The sequence below is a fragment of the Leptosomus discolor genome, chromosome 21, assembly GCF_034619465.1.
Source record: "Leptosomus discolor isolate bLepDis1 chromosome 21, bLepDis1.hap2, whole genome shotgun sequence".
NCBI classification, from domain to species: Eukaryota; Metazoa; Chordata; class Aves; order Leptosomiformes; family Leptosomidae; genus Leptosomus; species Leptosomus discolor.
Window position 1 is genome coordinate 2,338,711 of NC_141411.1, and position 18,937 is coordinate 2,357,647.

General features: G+C 48.1%; 1 protein-coding gene across 1 annotated transcript; it reads right to left on the reverse strand.

Moving 5' to 3' along the window:
- Positions 1-11,772: 11,772 nt before the first annotated feature.
- On the reverse strand, positions 11,773-18,687 carry DYRK3 (dual specificity tyrosine phosphorylation regulated kinase 3). Its single transcript, XM_086476446.1, has 3 exons — positions 18,648-18,687; positions 17,771-17,886; positions 11,773-14,008 (listed from the first exon to the last, which is right to left on the reverse strand). The coding sequence occupies exons 1-3, from the start codon at positions 18,685-18,687 to the stop codon at positions 12,437-12,439; spliced, it is 1,728 nt and encodes a 575-aa protein (XP_086332572.1). The 3' UTR covers positions 11,773-12,436.
- Between the last annotated feature and the right edge of the window lie 250 nt (positions 18,688-18,937).

Sequence of the window (18,937 nt, forward strand, 5' to 3'; positions counted from 1 at the left end):
TCACCCTGAGCTGGGGGGGATGATGGGGCGAGACTCTGGAGCAGAGCGCAGGAGAGGAGTCTTCACACCAGCCCAGGCTGAACCCAACCAGCCCCAGATGTGCCTCCATTCCGTGCCACCTCCCAGTGCACTTACATCTGCCGGCATCCAGATATAACCCAAATCCCTGCCAGTCTGCCAGCAGAGAGGAGGCATTTGTGTGACAAGATTAGGGCGATTAGCTCCATTATTATAAGCAGCTCCTGGGCTGGCCCTAATCCAGAGGGACATATGCAGCCCACGTGCTGCCGTTCGCCGTCTTCCCTGGGCTGTCCTGCAGGACCCTGCGAGCCAGAGAACATTTTCACCACCGTCTCTACGCCAGGGCAGGCACCGTGTGCCAGCGGGGACCTGCAGAGGCTCCCAGTTCAGCCCAGCACCTGCTAACAGGGTCACCACACTGGGATGGCTCTTTCTGCTCCCACGGCAGCCCGGTGGTTGCTCTCACACAAGTGCAGGGTTCTCAGGGCAGAGTTCACCCCCTGTGTTTTTTGACACTCCAGGTGCTTTGCACAGCGAACAAAGGCAGCGCTAGCTAGCTACAACCCCAAAGTGCCCCACGCACACGACAGTGACTGCTCTCTGCAGGTTTCCATACAAACCCGAGCAGTTACACATCCCAAATGGAACAGCTTTTTACACCCCACTCCTTGACTTTCACCTGCAGGAGGCCCGTTGCTGGGAGCCCCCCTTACCTGTGAGCAGAGCCCAAAGCGAAGCGCTGAAGGGCTTGTAGGGATCGGCTGCAGAAGGAGCAGAGACTCAGTCCTCCCCCCTCCACAGCAGCACAGCGACTCCCTGCTAGAAGGAAGGACCAGCACTACTGGAGGGAAGCTTTAATTGCCAATAATTAACAGCATTAATTGCCAATAATCAACAGTTGAATCCCAGGCACTCAGGTGTGCGAGCGACGAGCGCTGCCTGCCCTGCCTGCGGGGAGGGGGGAAAGGGGAGCACAACCCAGGAGAAGATGGAAATGATGCCAACTCCTGAACCCCCCGAGAAAGGGGCTGAGAGGGGTTGGCAGCGATGCCTCGGCGTAAGGCACAGAGCGGCCAAAGAGCTGGGCAGGCTGAGGGTCAGCCCTGCTGCAAAGAGCCGCAGCCGGGGCGCAGGGAGCCCCAAGCCCCCGCTCTGGGCACAGCCGGGGTGGGGGGGCTGGGGGTGGGCAACACAAGGACCTGGCAGTGGCTCATCTTGAGCCTCCCATCCCACCGGCTCAGCCCTCGCCTCTCCCCTTCACCTTCCCGCCCGGGTGCCGGTGGCAGCGGGGCGCTGACAGGGCTTTATCGGGGTTTCTGCATGTGGTGGAAAAACACTTGGGCCACCAAGCAACAGGCTCAAAGTGCCCGGGGGTCAGGGCGAGCAGCTGCCGGGGGCCGTGCTGGAAGGGCTTTGCTCTGAAACCGCCGTATCCGTCCCGGCGTGCTTAAACCAATAACAGGAGATTACATTGCAGCAGCCCGGGACCCGGCACGCGGTGTGGGCCAGAAATAAAACTGTTTGTGTAGCAACTGAAAAAAAATAGCAACAGGAGCTAGGTGAGGTGTTTCTCTCTTTTTTTTTTGAATTTAATTTTTTTTTTTTTTTTTAGGCCAGAAATAATTATTTGGGTGGAAGAGATTTGTTTACATTTTAAAGGTTTTTTTGCTTGGGACGGGAGCTCCTCGGGCTGTGCCCCTGCAAGCAGCAGTGGGGGTGTTTCCACGCAGGTCTGGGACTCCCTGGCCCCAGCAGCATCTGCGTGGCCCTTCCGTGCACCACAGGCCTTTGGATGCTGGTGCACACCGAGAGATGCGGGATACAGCACGAAGCGGAGCCGGCAGGATGCAGATACAGGCTTGAACCAGGCTGTGCCCCGATGTTTGGAAGACATCACCTACACTGCTACGTGCTAGTCCCTTTCCAGCTGTTATCCCCACCTTACGGATGGAGAAAGGGAGTCAGAGAAGCGACTTGGGCTTCTTCAGACGGACTTCAGGCTTGGGACCCAGCGCTGTGCCAACACCCCCCCTGCAGTGGCAGGATCCGGGTGGAAGGAGCAAGCTCCAGGGCCAGCACACAGAAAATCAGGCAGATGGTCTGATAAATGAGTCCGAACCAGTTCTACACAAAATAATAACCGTCCTGCAAGCACTGGGCCCCTCTGCTGCTCAGGGCAGCTCTCCCAGGGCTGCGGTTTCCCGCGTGAGCTGCGGCCGGGCGAGGGAAGCACAAGGTCACCCCGCGGCTGCGGGCAGAGCGGGGACGAGCCTCCCACCTCCCACGCCTGCCATCCCCGCTGCTGGCGGTGCTTAATCCCGCAGCAGTGCCGCGTAGGAAGAACTCTGCAAACGGCAACGAGGAGGTTAGAGACAGGGAAAGGAAGGGGGGGGGCACGCCTGAAACTGGGTCCACCAAAAGCCATGTTTGTGGGGGCCCTATGGGAAAGTGAAATGTCTTTCCATAACGTTGCCAGGGCACAGAAAGGGCCATGGAGTGCGACCAGAACCTGAGAAAGCATTTCATGAAGGCCCCCTTATCCGCTGTGTGTAATTAGACCTAACAGTGTGAATGATGGATGAAGCTCTGGTTTTAGTTTAACAGACAAAAAAAAAAAAATCAAAGAATATTTTTAACAGTTTGTGTCAGTCTTGTGCATTTCCCATCACATGGGGATGTGTCAAAGGATCATGCTTAGTCCTGCAAGTGCTGAAGAGGGATCTGGAAATAGTTATAGCAAAGCATGTGATCCCACTAGACTGGGGGAAATAAGAAAATCCAACTTGGAGGTCTTGGCTTTCTCTTACCCTCCTGCCATCTTATTACTCCTCCTAGAAGCACCACCAGTGTCCCACGCAGTGAGAAATAAGACGACGAGGGAGGTAAAACGCTGCTGCACGTGTAACTACAGCCCTCGGTGGCTCAGCTCCATGCAATTGTCGCTGCACAAACATCCTGAATCAGCACCAGCTGGCTGGAAAATGAAAGCCGGGCTGTTTGCTCCCTTCTTGCACCTCCCAAAATAACCCCACGCTCATCCCCCCAAACACACACACTCTCCTGCCTTCCCTGGCAATTCAGTGACCAGCAGGAGCCACGGCCAGCGCAGCCAGTGTGCCCAGCCCGGTCCTCCCTGTTCCCCTGGAAATGACCGGATTAAAGAGGCATTTTTGAAGATCACCAGGGTGTGAAGTATCTGGAAAGCGTTGGAAAACACAGTCACCCCCTCCCAGTGCCCACAGTCCCACACAGAGGCTGTGGGGTGCTGCGGGGCACCTCCAGCATAGAAGTGGAAATATCTTAAACCACCCCTGTTGTTCCCACATTTTTCTACATCTAAAGAAGAAATCAAGCACCTAAATCCTGTCAGCATGGAGCAAAAGACAGGCAGCACATTTCTTCAGGCACCTTCAGAAGCCCAAGGCGTGAGGCAGCAGCCGAGGAGCTGCACGAGCCCTGGGGGCTGCCCGTCTCCAGCCCCTTCCTATCCCGTGTCAGACAAGAGCTGGCAGCATCAAGACCAAACCGTGCCAAAGGCTTGTTACTCCCTGAGCTCCACACAGGGCAACAGCAATGAAGGGAATTGTGAAGGGGATATACAGGGGATATACGGCTCATGTCTGAGACTCAGCCTCAGATGAAAAAATATCCCTCTCTGCTTGCTTGCACATATTTATTCTGTGCTTATGGCTTTGAGAGCAGAGAACTTCTGGTGTAAATTACTTCATGACCTTTCCTGTTTGATGACTTTACAGCTGGCTGCCCACACCTTAAATATAATTTCATTTATGCCATCCATCATCAACACCTGCTGGAGAGACTGGCAGCTTCTCTCACTGACGTTACTGGTGCTGCTGTCACCCCGCATCGTGGCAGCGGCTGGACAGAAGATGGGCACGCTCGCAGGCTCAGAGGACATTACTGTATTGCACGGCCCTGGGTGGTGCAGGGCACGAGTGAGGACCTTGGCCATTATCAGCCAGACCTGTGATAGCACTGAGTAAAATACTTCTTTTGTCCTCTCCTTCTCATCCTTTGCCCACGCCAGAATGAGGAGCACGAGCTGCGGAGGCCCCCGCTGAGCGTGGCAGGGTGGAAATCCTGTTTTCCCAATTCTTTTTCCTGCCTGACAACATCTTCTTCCACATGGCCGTCCACTGCACAGCCCTCGAAGGCCACCAGCCGAGTGCAACGCTCCGCTCTCCCAGCTCCTTCTTGGTTATGACTTCTTGCATTTCCAGGGACGCATGTTCACAGAAGCCCCCTCCCCAGCCAGAAAACCGCCCAGGGCGAGAACCAGCTGCATTATTTCTCGCCTGGGGATCCCCTTGCTCAACAGCATCATTTTCTAACGCAGAGCATCCCAGGTATTCTCGTGATGCAGTTGAAATGGTGAACTTCATATTAAATTCAACCTGTTTTAAAAACATTGTCACTGGTCTTTACAACAGCCTCCAACAGTAAATCTTGTGGGCTAATCAGGCATGTGCTTTATTTCTTTCAATCCCTTCTCAGCTATGCTTAATTACACTTAATTATTATAATCACGGTCTCTGTCTTCCTACCTACAACCCACTTGCGCAGGAAAACAATTCTCTCTCCAAGACGCCTCTCGTCTGCTGGTGAAGCCAAATACCCGAGTTCCTGAGCTGGCGGGAGGAATGCGAACCCCTACATGGCTCCTCTCCTCAGCAAGAGGCTGGGGCTGACTCCCTGTCATCTTTAGAAAGCTCCTCTCAGCAGTTAAGAATGGGCCGACTTAATTCAGGCAACTATTCCGTCCCCGCAGACAAAGCAAACAAGCTGAAGGACACTTAAGGGACGGTTCGTTTAAACCCCGTCGCAAGAGTCGAGGGAAAAGCTGTGGAGCGCTCGTGCCAACAACCCCATCTCCCTGGAATTCTGCACCGAAGCCCAGAGCCAGATCCCAAACCCTCCTTCGACTCCTTATAAGTTCAGACTTCGCAGATGCCTGGGGGCACAGACGTGTGCCGCTGCTGGCTGCAACCGCACCGAGTACGTCCCTGCACGTTTGTTATGTCCGGGTAAACGCTGGGCAGAGGCAGAGCTGGTACCACAGAAAAACATCTAGCGCAGGTCCTGCGTGCTTTGTTCAAAGGACAGGCGTTCACGCGAAGAGAACAATCTTCAGAGGGAAAGATGTTTCTGAACATCTGTGCTGTCCTAAAAAGCATTTGTAAAGCCTGTTAGGCTAATTTGACAAGAGGAAAGAAAACAAACCCAGCGCTGCCTACCCTTCATTCATTGTCTGTGCAGCAAAGAACTTAGTTTATAAAAAGGATGAGATGAATCATGCAAAGACTAGCACTGGCGTGCTGGCTGATGCTTAAAGAAAACCTAATTATGGGCAAATTGCACCTCCTCGGTCCACACGGCCTTGAGCCACACGCTGGCCCACACCCGCATGAACAGCGTGTGTGTAAGAAGGGAGGACAGAGCTCAGGCTCCCCGTACAGACCGACGCTTCCTTGGTGCCGCCCGTTCCAGCAGACGGTTGGCTCCATGGCTACCTAAAGAGCCTGCCAGGCAGCCCACCGTCGGGCCAGCCCCAGCAGCTCCAACTGGACACACAGCAGCCTCACCTCTTCGAGGGAAAGTCTGCAGACATCCCTCCCCTTCGCTCCAGCCCGGTGAGCGTAAGGGCTGCTGGCAGATGTGGCTTAACAGCCCCTGATGTGTCTTGTCCCCCTGCACACGGTGAGCCCCGGCATCATTAGCCATTTAGACCAGTCCTGTTACTAGAAGATACGTCCAAAGTTTTCAGTCTGGTAATTTTGAGGCCCTCTGGAATGGCCCGAGGAAGCTCCTGGCTCTTACGTTCAGAAAGATCGGCCGTCACGCAGAAGATCCCAATCTGAAGCTGCAGAAGAGCGAGCCACCATTGAAAATCTTGGCTTACAAGTATGAATTAGACAGGCAGCTTAAAAAAAAAGCCCTCAGCCTGTGTCTTTAAAATGTCAGTAGCCCAAAAATGAAACCGGACCATTTGTGCTAAGCGACAGCTCACCCGCCGGACTGATGCGGCTGCTTCTTAAAGCACTTGGTGCCAAACGAACCTGCTGCGTGGGACGGCATCGCCCTCGTACCAGGCAAAGGTTGAAAAGGCAAGCTCCGCAAACCAAGAGGAATATTGCTAAATGCAAGCCAGTCTCTTCTTCTTCTGTCTGTCAAAATGATTCAAGAATCTCCTGATCGGTTTTTCCTTCACAAAACCACAGTATTAATGAACGGCAGTAATTAATAATGGATGGGATATACCGCATGAGCAACAACGGGCCGGATTCCAGGCTTCTGCCCCACAATCCGACTCCTTGTGCAGGGATGCAGATTTTATATTGACATCCCTCAGCATAATTTAGACAGGCAGAATGATGCGAACACAGCTTTAGCATCAGGTTCCCCGGCTCCTCAGCTGGCATTGACCAGCGCTTCTCTCCACAGCACCCTGCAGCTCCAAACAGCAGAACTCAGGATACAACACCTTAGCACGTGACACCAACAAGCGCACCGCATGGCAAGATACGCTTATTCTTTTAAAAATGAGGTGCTGTGCCTGAGAAAATGCCACTCAGTCATACCAGATCCTCACAGAGTCCCAGGAGAATCGGTAACGGTGGCAGACCGAGCAGGCACTGTGCCTGTGGGCCGCATAGCTCCACGTATATACATATACTATAAACAAGGACGTGCAAAGGACACTTAAACGTCTGCCTGTACATATTGCGTTACTGGTTTCAGATTGTAAACATTTTTTTTAACCCAACATTTGCCGTTCACCCACATCGAAACAAGGCAAAAATTCCCTCGGTGTTGCCTGCTAACTTTCTGCATGTAACACGCACTGTTTAATCATACAGGTCATGGCCAGAGACTTTTTCATTGCAGCATGATTTCATCTTCCAACTACTCCAATATCCACTTGTGTACAGTAGGTTACCCATTTATAGGTTTCTAATAAAAGCAAATCTTCCTTAAGTGCCTATTACTGGATTTCTCCTTTCAGCCTAGGGATAAGCAGGATTCTGGGCTTTAAAAAGATCTCTAGTGGGCTGAGTAAGAAAGTGACAACTGAAGAATGTCATGGCAAAACCCCGATAGGTTCTAATTACAGCACCGTTAATGAGAGGAGCATTTGTCAGATCGGAGCGTTCATTCCATTTAGCACAGACACACTGAAATCAGCTATGCAGTCTGAAAATACTCTACTCCTCTCTAGTTAGATGCCACAGAAGGTAGTGCCTGGCAAGACAAGGTAAGTTCCACCACCTGGAAATAATTAATACTTTTTTTTGTTTGTTTTAAAATCAAGGACTTCTAGGAATTTGCACAGTCTGTTGCTACAGAAAATTATGTATTTATTTTCTTTAAAAATGAACCGAAACACAACTTTAGGAAATGTCTGTTCGTTACATTTAGATACATGGTCTGAGACTGACTTATTTCCAAAGCGTTCCTTCACAGAGAGTTATATTCACATGCACCTTATATGTTTTCTACATTCTCCACCATATCACACCTCATCACAATATTTAGAATAAAAAGGCTAACCTGTAAATTCTTTAGACTTTGACATTTAGTACGAACATCTGCAACGTGTAAGAAACCCTGAAGAGACATTGATTGCACCGCGACAGACGTAGGCTGGTAAAATAATAAGGCACAGTCCTATGCATAGGGAACACGGGTTATTCTTCCAGCGACACAGACTTACTGACCTAGTTAGCCCGTCTGCAAGAACGGTATTTGGATTAAAGTCACTGCACCCTCCGAGCACAGGGACAATGTTCACCTAGCCAAGACTGCTCTGATGACCCAAGGATTTCACACGTTACAGCGGGAGTTAAAAACCTGTAAGGTATCAGTGGAGTTTTAGAGCACACAAGGGCTCTTTGGTGGGAAGCATGAAGTGTGTACGTCTCCCCAAACCCTGACCAAACTAATAAAGAACCCGTAAATCAATCGAGTGGTCTCTGTGATAAGCACTAAGTACAAAAAACATCACGTCCAATTTTCCAAACTGCCAGGTACCCGCAGCTCCGAGTGCTCAACGCAGGCAAAAAAAGCCACAGGTTTTCCCTTAAAGAAAAGTCTTCCAGCACAGCGTGTTTCGAGCCTCAGCTGGGTACCGCAGAGAAGTACCACAGATCTTTCCATATTATTTTGGCTCTCCACTTCCACAACAGTATTAAACTTTGGCAGGCGGGGGATTTGTATCCATCGTTTCAGCAGAGATCTCTGGGTGCAGAATCAGCCTTTTGCTTGTATGGCCAGGATTAGTAAGACATTGCTGAGATCATCATGTATACGTTTCACAGCCAAACCAGCTATCAGTATTAAACAAGAAAAAAAAAAAAAGAGCAGCTGTAGCCTGCAGTGAACATCCCTTCAAAAAGGACCCTAGGCTTATTTTGGAGGTAGTTTTAAAGAGGATGACCGCTGCAAAGAACCTCTACTGATAAATTGCTGCTTGAAAAGTTTTCAACCGCATGAAAGTCCCAACAGGTCACGACAATTGTACGCAATTTCAGATCGAGCAACACTCGCTCTTCTGTGAAAGTCACCCTAAAGCTTTCCAGTTAGTCTGTAAGAAATTCTTAGGTTACCAGACAACTAGAGATCCTATTCAAGCTGGATAGGAAGGATGAAAGCCCCAGTGAAGAGCAGCTGTTGTACACAGAAGATCTCCAGAACCAGGTCCTGTGGTGAAACAAGCTGCCCGTTCAGCAGCTGGTGTTGGTAAGATCGAACCTGCCAGGAACTGAACGCAGCCTGAGTGGGCGTCCGGCTGCGGTACCGTGGTCCGCAGGGAAGAAGAAAACTTCACTATCCCACTGAATTGACATAAAACCGAGTTTTTCCCAAGTTTGTCTGCCTGCAACTGGGAGAGGCAGATAGCATTTGGACCCCAGTGTAAAAGCAACGTGTATCTGTCAGATGGGACGCTCATGCCTTGTCATGCATTTACATGAAAACACCGCTGAAGCAAACAGCTGAAGAGGCAGGCAACACACAGAGCGTGGCATTTACAGTACAGAGACTAACAGTGGAGTAAACCAGACAGAACGTTGTAAGGAACATTTTCAAACAAGTTCAGGTGACTTTTATAAATGCGAAGTCTGTTTTGCTGTAAACCCAAGTGATTTGCCTTGTTTCGTGCTGACTTCCTAGAAGAACACGATGGAAGTTCTGGCAGAACCTCACCAGTGCTGGCAGACCAACAAACCTGCAAAGCACAGAGCTACCACAAAACCAGAAGCTATTCTGCCCATCTATCTAGACAAGCTCAGCTTTAGGCCACGTTCAACAGTCTAACCGGTATCGCAGCTAACGAGAACGACGGACTTCTGGCGATTTCAGAGCTCACTAGTCTTCAGCTTTCCCAGAAGAGAGTGTGAATTTGAGGTTTGACTGTATCAGTGAAGACAGCCACCGTGACCATGACCACCCTTCATAGACACTATCCAACGGCACAGCCTGTGGTCCAGCCCTCCACACGTGGCTGTGGGCAACCCCTATGCTAGTTCACAGGGAAGTCAACAAGTCAAGTGCTTGCAGGGACAATTCCTCAGCTCTCTCCCACATATGAGATTTATGGGCCCACCTGGAGGACTTTCCCAGTTTGAGATTTATTAGCCCACTTGGAGGGTTCTCCCAGTTTGGGAATGCTGTGCCACACTATTCACTGAAAGCAAACGTTTTCTAAAGAAAATGGGACTTTGCAATTGCAAACAAGATCAAAACATTCTCAGCTGTATTCCCTGGGTTATGCAGAAGTCCTCTTCAATGCAGTAAACATCCGCTGAGGTGCTTCCTTCTCCTTCTCACCTACTACGGCTATATAGACAAGAGCCCTAAATTAGCAAGACAGTTAACGGTGCACTTGATTTTTAAAATACAGTAGTCCCAGGTAATTAAGATCTCGTCTTAAACACACACAACTCCTAATGGGCAACTTTCTAGATAAAAAGCAGCGTTCCTGCCAGCTAACTGCTTTAGCTGCAGCTCCCCAGCACCAGCCTTAGGTGAGACTGCCGGCCGTACCCCAAAGGCCGTTGCACTAGAAGCCACCTCAGTGACCAGTTCCCAGAAGGCACAGGAGGACGATTGTTCAACATTTGGCATTTTATAGATGAAAATGGTTTAGAACCAAGGTACTGCTCTGTGTTCCTAAGAGAAGACCTGTTTGTACAGCTCCAAGCACACCAACACTCCTGTCTTCTGCCAGGCTCCAGGCACTACCATCACTTTACGGTCTCTCTATTTCTGTGCATCTTTCCTAACAAGCTCTTGCTCCTGAAAGGTTCTTTTCTCTTCATTCACCAGGTATATTTTGTAAAAAAAAAATATGCCTAGAGTTAAGGGCAGAGGAGGAAGAAGAATGTTTCTGGCTTCTGAAAACGTGCCACATCTGTTACAGGTTCCACAACCAACGGTGTCATCTGCCACTTCCCCCAAAAATCCACTTCCCTGATTCTCCATTCAAATAAAACTTCACTCAGCCGAGCAGAATAAAAACCACCAGCCGTGCGTTATGATGAAGTGAACATGAACATACAACACTGGGATTACCTGTAGCTGCACAGATAAAGGCTAGAGTGTCATTTTAGTATTATTAAGCTTATTGAATTTACACTTGTAAAACAAGAGAACTCAGAAAAGCTACGGACACAAGAGCCTCAGTTTAAACAACAGTCCTGGAAAGTTTGGAGCTTGGCTCGGTGTTTTTATACAGGCCTCCACCCAGCATTTCAGCAATGCTGTAATTAAACAGAGCAGAGGAGAAAATGCAGCCCCATCGTCTCCGAGGGAGGGTCTTGTATTGAACATGGGGTCACCTTATCTTAGAAATCACCCTGATAATTCCTTTGTTTGTATACTGAGAGTCTCCTTGTTTCAAATTAAAAACCTGCTACAGAGAAACTCATTAAATATAAAACCTCCTGTTCAGAAAAGCTCTAAATTGCATTTAAAATCATGCTCAGGCATCTGGCAAGAGATCAGATGTTTTTGTAAGTGGACTCGGGCCATGTGGCTGCAAGAAGTAACAACCCGAACAAGTTGCGCTGTTGTCACTACAGGTCACACCACCTTCTCATGTTCTTGGAAGATAAAGGAAGAGGAAATACAAGCTCATGTATTTCAAGAATGAGAAAACGTAGGCATCTCTCTCTCTCCAAGACCTGAAGGAACACACTTCGAACCAGAGCAATTCTTCCTGTAATGTATTTTGATTCGGATCCACTGGTTCTTGCACCTTATCAGCCCTTCCTGATATTTCACAGATTACACTTAAGATTTCAGAGCACGCTTCCAATTATTAGGTGTGCCCCCCGACCCCGACCCCATTTTCCAGTTACAGTCCTGGGCCTTAAAAACTTTTACATGTCTGATAGGGGTGGCATGTTTGCTTTTTATTAAAAGAGCTCCATGGAATTCAATGGAATTCACTCTACAGAAAAAAAAAGGAATTTTTAAAATGACCAGAATCTCAAACATGTATACAAAATAGCTCTAACTTCAACATTTTTGTTTTGGAAACACCACAGGAAAACACACCCCCACACACACCTGGCAGAACTGATGATTTCAATTTGAGCTCCCAAGAAACACATAATTGATTCGTTAGCCCTGAACAAACTGGCCCACACTCGTGACCAACCAGTCCTGATCTTGAATTCCCCTACCAGCTTCCCATAGACTCCTAAGGGAAACAGCCAGTGTACAGAAATTAGTAGTTTTATTTAGACATATCCTGTGTTTCATGGCATTTCTACGCTCCTTTGGGAAAAAAAAAAATACTCGGATGATAAAATCCCAACACCAAATTCCTTTGGTGTCTACATCCCATGGTGTTTTTTAAAATCTCAGTCAGGATAGGTAAGGGAAAAGCAGTGCAGAGAAACAGAATTCTTCAAACATAAGTTAGCAATTTGCAAGTTCCTAATGCATTACATTAACACGTTTGTGCTTTTGACAATAGATGCAAAAAATTCTCCCCAGAATAAAAAGAGTTCAGTTGGAGATTAACTGAAAATACGTATTTTAAATGAATTTCCCTCGCTGTTTTAAGCAAAAGAATCTGTTAAACCGTCCTGATAAGGAGGAGTTTGATTTCTAAACCAGCATTATCAAATAGCACGTCTGCCAAACTGTCATTTCACTCAACAGCTGAGCTGACCTACCCAGGAATGCAATATGCACCACATTGTGAGAGAAAGAACTGGAGAAAAGTTAGCCCTTTAAATGTGTACATTTTGACTGAACTTTTTATAGTCAAGATTTAGCCTCTAATAAAAAGTAAATCCATTAAAAACCTCTGCATTTAACCTCCTTACACATTATTAACAAACAATTAAAATACAAGGTATGTATCCTGGAGATACATAATTCTCTATTAGCTGACCAGCTTGGGCAGCACAGTACATAGAGGTATACTGCCGTTGGAGTCCGACGTTAAATTAGCCCTCAGCTTGTTCGCTACTCCGACCACAGGAGGCAACTTGGAACCTATTCCTGTGAAAGAACTTGTGTAGCTAGAAATCCGTTTATTGGAGGTTTTATCCGTGCTGGGTGGTTTGGGCGTTCGTTTACAAATCCAAGGGTGCCTTAAAGCTTGACTCGGAGTCAGGCGTGCGGAAGGATCCCAGCTGAGACACTCTTTTAAGAATTCTATAAACAAGGGATCGTCGCAGCCTTTCAGCGCCGTCACCCAGTCCTTGTTCCCTGGAGCGCCTCGAACTTTACCCCGGCGCGAGCGACTCCCGTTAAGGGTCACCCTTCCGTCTGCGTGTGTAGTTACGGTGCAGTAGCGAGGATGACCCTTGGAGTTGATGAAGTTCTTGGCTCGCTTGGATTGATCCAAAAGCTTCTGAGGTGGCATTCCAAGGAGTTCCATCATACAAGCCAGCTGGTCTCCCTCATCCTCTCCAGGAAAAAGAGGGTATCCAGTCAGCAACTCCACCAGAATGCAGCCAAAACTCCACATGTCTATGGGCATCCCATAGCGACTTCCCAGGATTACCTCTGGCGCCCGATAAAATCGAGACTGAATATAGGTGTAGACTCTTTGGTGCTCAAAACAGCTGGACCCAAAATCTATAACCTTGATTCCACTCCTCCCTTGCTGTTTTAGGAGGATATTTTCTGGCTTCAAGTCACAGTGTATGATTTTGTTTCTATAAAGGGCATCCAAACACTGCAGTATGGAGTGAGCGAACTTGCGTACCAGTTGGATACTGAAGCCCTGAAACTTATTCCTTTTAATCAGCTCATACAAGTTCATACTCAAGAGCTCAAAGGTCATACAGATGTGGTTCCGAAAGGTGAAGCTTTCCAGCATGTGAATAACATTCATGCTGCCTGTTTTGTCCTGCTTCTTCAGATGCTCCAGAATCCGGATTTCTTCCGCTGCTTGGCGATGGAATCTCTTCTCATTGCGAACCATCTTTAAGGCCAAGTGTTGGTGGAGTTTGTGATCGTAGACTTTAGCAACTTGCCCAAAACTGCCCTTGCCAATGATTTTGAGCACTTCATACCGGTAAGCAAGATGGTCATGGGGCACGTGAATGTAGCTGCCTTGGTCATCGTCATAACCTCCATTGTTGGGACCACCAACTACTCCTTGCCTCTTTTTTGCAGCTGGACCCACAAAGTAAATTTCAGAAAAATTAAATATCTCTTGCTGCTCATAAGCAGATAGCTGATGTTTGTACTGTTTGACAGCTTGCTCTGGAGCTTGGGAAATGGCTTTATGTGCTTTTGAGGAACTACCACCACCTTTAGAAGTGCTTATGCTCTCTATGCTTTTATCTTTTGTCAGGGAAGGAAGAGATCTTTCTGAACCAGCAACTCCCGCAGACTGAAGAGTGCTACTCCTTCTGTTGCCAGAGTCCTCAAATAACTGCTCCACTTTGACCTGACTTCCAGCCAGAGGGTGATCCTTCATTGCGAGTTTGTTGCTAGAAACCTACGGATGGGGGAAAAAAAAACAAACAACAAACAACCTTTACTTTATCTTTTAAAGCACAGACTAAGAATAAAATCAGTACCACGTAAAACAAGCAATATCAACCGGTTTTGCATTTCTAGTAGGAACAAACATAAAACGCTGGACCTGAACTAACTCAAGCTACAAGCACAGCTACAGAAGGGTACACAGAGAATGCAGCTCAGTGAATCAAGCACTTGCGCAAATGAGGCTACTTGTAAGTCCATAAAGGGTAAACCCCAGGCAGGCAAACGCGCAGACAAGGACACAACACCTATCTCCACCAGCATGCCCGCAGTCAGCAAACAGCTATGTTTAGCTTTAAACGTGGGTGCAGCAAACACAGGCAACGACAGATGCAACTTGCACCTGTCTGAAACATGCAGCAGAACACGAATGTGCGGAGAAGCGTCAGGAATATCGGAGAGACAAGTGTGCCAAAGGAGGACAAAGAACCGACAGCAGGTGACATAAGGCTGGTGTAACCGAGCTCAACAAGGAGCAAAAGGACGACAGAGCGAAACAAGACAAACTACTTAAAAAAAATAATAAAATTACGTTTTTCTTTGAAGGGGAAAATACCATCACATCCACAACTCTCTTTGAAATCACGACAGCTGCACAAGACAGACTTGGAAGCTTTGAATAATCTATAGTATCTCCTACTCCAGCTTAGTGGAGGGTAGTCTGTAACCCCTGCCTCCTACTGCCATATGTTAAAATATTTACATCTGAAATGAACCCATATGAGGTGAGAAAAGCACTGTGAAACTTCAAGCCTGTCATTTTTACAGTTTAGTGAATGCTGAACATCCTGCAGTTCAGTTTCTTACTAGAACAGCAGTTATTCCCCTTTTCTACTCGCTGCTGCTCCATGCTGATAGACAGCAGAGAGGTGTTGCCTTACCCTGTGCAACACTGAAGAAGCCATGACTAAAGCAGCAACATCTGTTTTCCATTTTGTCCTTTAATCTAAAAATAAAGAGTTGAGACACATGCCAAACCGAATCCCTGAAAACCAAAATAACTGCGCAGGAATCAAACAAAAAATATAAATAAACCTGCAGATCCACAGCAATAAAATCAAATTCCTTTTTAGTTACATCCAATCCAACATCTCGGCATGGTCAGCAAATAAGGGAAGTGAACATTCTCGCCAAAAACAACTACACACGTCTCTTAAGAGTGTGTTTGCTGGTGTTGCCGTGAAATGTTAGCTCTGGCTCACAAGCTCAAAAAACCGGGCATTTCCTGCAGCAGTCGGTCCTTATCAGTGGTGACTAGGGGCCATCGGATACATCCTACTAAGTTCCACTACTCTGTGTCCTATCAACCCAAAACCACAGTGCGCTGTAAGAGTCACGCCTTTCCAGAAAGTCTTAAGCAAAAAAACAAAGCCCAGCCCTGGTAGGATAAACGCCTTTTTCTCGGAGTTTGGCTGAACCTCCGAGATAAGAACAACATATTTTCAGCACTGGCTACACGACTACTCAGTCCAGCAGACCCAACCAATAGGTTTACAAATAAACAGAGAACAGAAGCACCGAACAAGGTTCACACTTGTTTGTTTTCTGAAGTTTTCCAGGGTGGGGGCAGGACAGAGAGGGACAACCAAACCAAACCAAGCCTGTCCTTCCAGAGCAGAAGCCTTATTTTCACCTTTGCCATCAAAACTCGATATTCTTCCTACGCGGGTTTCAGTTGTCCACACAACAGAAGCAGCTTTTTGTCACTGTGGTTCAGAACAGGCACATCTGCACCCCTGCAGACAGGCACCCCGGCCGCAGCCCATCGCCAGGGCAGGCTGTGCTAGCGGGGCTCTGCGGAGCAGCCTCCTCCGGGCTGGGGGAATAAATTACGCACCAAGACCTCAAAACACGCTACTGAATTGCAGAAGTGCTACTCCCTGCATCAATTTCTTTCAAGGATTTGATTTCCAAAAAAAAAAAAATGGTGTTAACAGCCTGAACGTCATCGATTGTAGCGACACGATGAAGCGTGAAAGCCTTGCAAACAGGGCTAAACCTGAGCAGTCTCTCTTCGGGAGCAAGAGCAACTCTGCTGCTGCTGCTTGTGGCAAACATCTTGAATCCCTAAACCAACAAGGAATTAATTATTCTATTTATCCTGGAACTACTTCTTAATGAAGAAACTATGGCTTTGGGACTCAACAGCCTTTCAGCAGTAAGGACTAAATGTTCATTCTTCGAGGACTACCACAGCCGTTTGCCATGACGATGAGACACAAACACGGCTCAATCTTAACTTGAACCGAGAAGAGCTCCCCTAAAAGTCAGATGACTTCTGGGTAACATCAGCTTTCTCTTGCAAATCACCGGCTGCACAGGTTTTGTTTTATTGATAAGGTGCTACTGGCAGCCAAGAAATTGGACTGACAACACAAGTGGCACCCTGTTGAGGATTTTCACTTACAAAACTTCATTTTAACGGAGGGGGAAACAGTTAACCCAGTTCCTACACGATCGGTTTTGCAAAAGTGCATCAGCTATTTTCTGAATACTGAATTAAATAAACTGAATGAAACCTGTGTGTTCTCAAAGCAGAGATATTTATGTTCTCTTATAGCCAAGTTGAAAAGAACGGACAGCTGCAGACACCAGAACTCTTCGTTTCTCATGTAACATTACATCGCGATACAAAAATCTCGCGAGAAAGAAACCAAGTATCACTTAATTCCAGATACTTTCCCATTAAAACTGAACATCATTCTTTTTCATCCTTGCGTGCTTCGTCTCCACTGCTCCTGCCAAGATACCACTACGGTTGTATTTTTTTGGTGTGTCATCATGGCAAAACAGGCACTTCTTAATCTTGCCTAAGAAGTTAACAGGCTTGACGGACAAAACACAGACGGAGAATAAAACACACCAGTGACACAAAACACTCAGAGAGTTATATTTGCATTTAACCAGATAGTTCCATTCTACTGATGTCTGTTCAGTTATGAACAACTGAAGTTACGCTACGACTTAAAACACTGCAGTTTAAAAGTTCCCACGTCCCTGCAGAAAAACCCCACCCACCACTCTCCAAACTCTACAAAAAGTTCTTCTGCTCTCCCTCAATATTGCCAAAAAGGGAAAACACAGACCCACGCTACTGAGTTTGCTCAGTGAACAGCACAGACCACGTTAATTACTGATAGCTGTTACAATAAATGCCCACAAGGTGATGATTTTCAAATGCATGTTACCCGGTGAAACATCTATTTTCACTTTTTAGAGAGTAGGTTTTTTTAAGCTCAAGCTCCTTCACTTCTGCCAGAATTCAACAAGAGCCAAAACACATTTAAAAACAATACAAAGGTGAGATCACTCTGCTCCTTCTGCTCTTCGTAAGCACTTATCTCTCAAAATTTTCATGAGGGAAACTAAAATGGCAACATGCAAGAGAAAGCGAAGCATGTGGGGATTTTCGTGCTTATCAACATACAAGGCGTCGTGGCAGAACACCTCAACCTGTTGTAAAACAGCCTTCTTGGGTAAAACATGAGCTGAGGATAGCAAGATAGGATTTCTGAGGCTGCCTGGCAAGTTCTACATTGAACACAATACCACATCACTTTTATGCTTAGTAAAAGCAATAACATTAATAAGCTATTACAAAGATGTAACATCCCACTTTTTTAATGTATTCTCTAGAGGGAGACACCTCGCTCCTCGATAGTTCTCACCGCCGCACAACACCACGTGAAGACCCAGACAACTTTAAAATACTCACATTAGATCTTCCAAGGGAAGGAAGTCCCGAGGGGCTGTGTTCTTCTTTTGTAGACTCTTGGTACCTAATCTGATCTATCCTCATATAGGAGTCATATAATCCATCTGTAAACCTGGCTGGAAATGTCCCATACACAAACCAGTTAGTCACAATAACTCACGTGGATACAAACGCTGAAATGTACCTCACTTCGCACATTTTAATCTGTAAAATAATCTGTTCTCGTTCATTCAATAAAATGATCTGTAGAATTTAACTATATTTTAATACCACAACAGAGTGCAAAGCTCTCGGGAAATCTTAAATTTGTGATACTTTTAATCCAGAGCTTCTCTTTTTTTAATCAACTTTTGCACTGCAAATATATCCTTAAGAAACATTAACAAACTCCCCATTTTCCCTTAAGTAGGATAATCCCGAGCCAGCCTCACTGAGAACAACAGAAAACGAGCAAACCCTTAAATACTTGATAGGACTATCCTTTAAAGTAGGTTATCCTTTAAAAATGATAGGTGGGAATTACAGCCAGCACATTTGCTGCCAGCGGCGTGGGGGAAAAAAAAAAAGGCCGTGCCGATTTGCACCACAACCGCTTGCAAACACCGCTCAAGAACTTAAAATTGCAGCGTTTAACGCCCCCAACCCCGCACCGGGGCTCGGCAGTTCTGCGAACGAGAGAAAACTACGGGGGGGAGCGGGGCGCGGCGAGGCGGGCCCCCCCGGCCAGCCCCGGCCCTCCGCACCCGCGGGCCCTCCCCGAGGCCTCCGCCCCGCTCCTCACGGGACCCCCGGGGCTGCCCATCCGGGAGGGCCCGGCGGCCGCCTCAGCCCGTTCCCGCCCGGCCCGGCCCCGCGGCGGCCGCCGCCGCTGCCTCACCTGCGCCGAGGGGCGCCTCCGGCTTCCTGCCCAGCAGCATCGTGGCGGGGGGGGGGCGGCCCCCATCCCCCGCCGGGCCCCGCGCCGCCGCCTGCCCGCGCTCCGCCGCCCAGCGCTGCCGCGGCGGGCAGCGAGGCTCCGCTCGGGCTGCGGCCGCCCGCCACTGGCCCGCCCGTTGCCACGGGAACGTCCGCCCGCCCGCCCTCCGCCGGGCGGCGCCTGCGCAGTTGGCGGCGCGGGGGGGGGGGGGGCAGGAGGCGCGGGGAAGGGCGCTTCGCTGCCCGTAGGCC

Excerpts from the sequence above, each read along its gene's own strand:
- DYRK3 (XM_086476446.1), bottom strand. The coding sequence starts at position 18,687 with ATGCTGCTGGGCAGGAAGCCGGAGGCGCCCCTCGGCGCAG. Across the intron at positions 17,887-18,647 it reads GGAGGCGCCCCTCGGCGCAG|CCAGGTTTACAGATGGATTA; the intron begins GTGAGGCAGCGG and ends GGACATTTCCAG. Across the intron at positions 14,009-17,770 it reads CTTCCCTTGGAAGATCTAAT|GTTTCTAGCAACAAACTCGC; the intron begins GTGAGTATTTTA and ends CCCCATCCGTAG.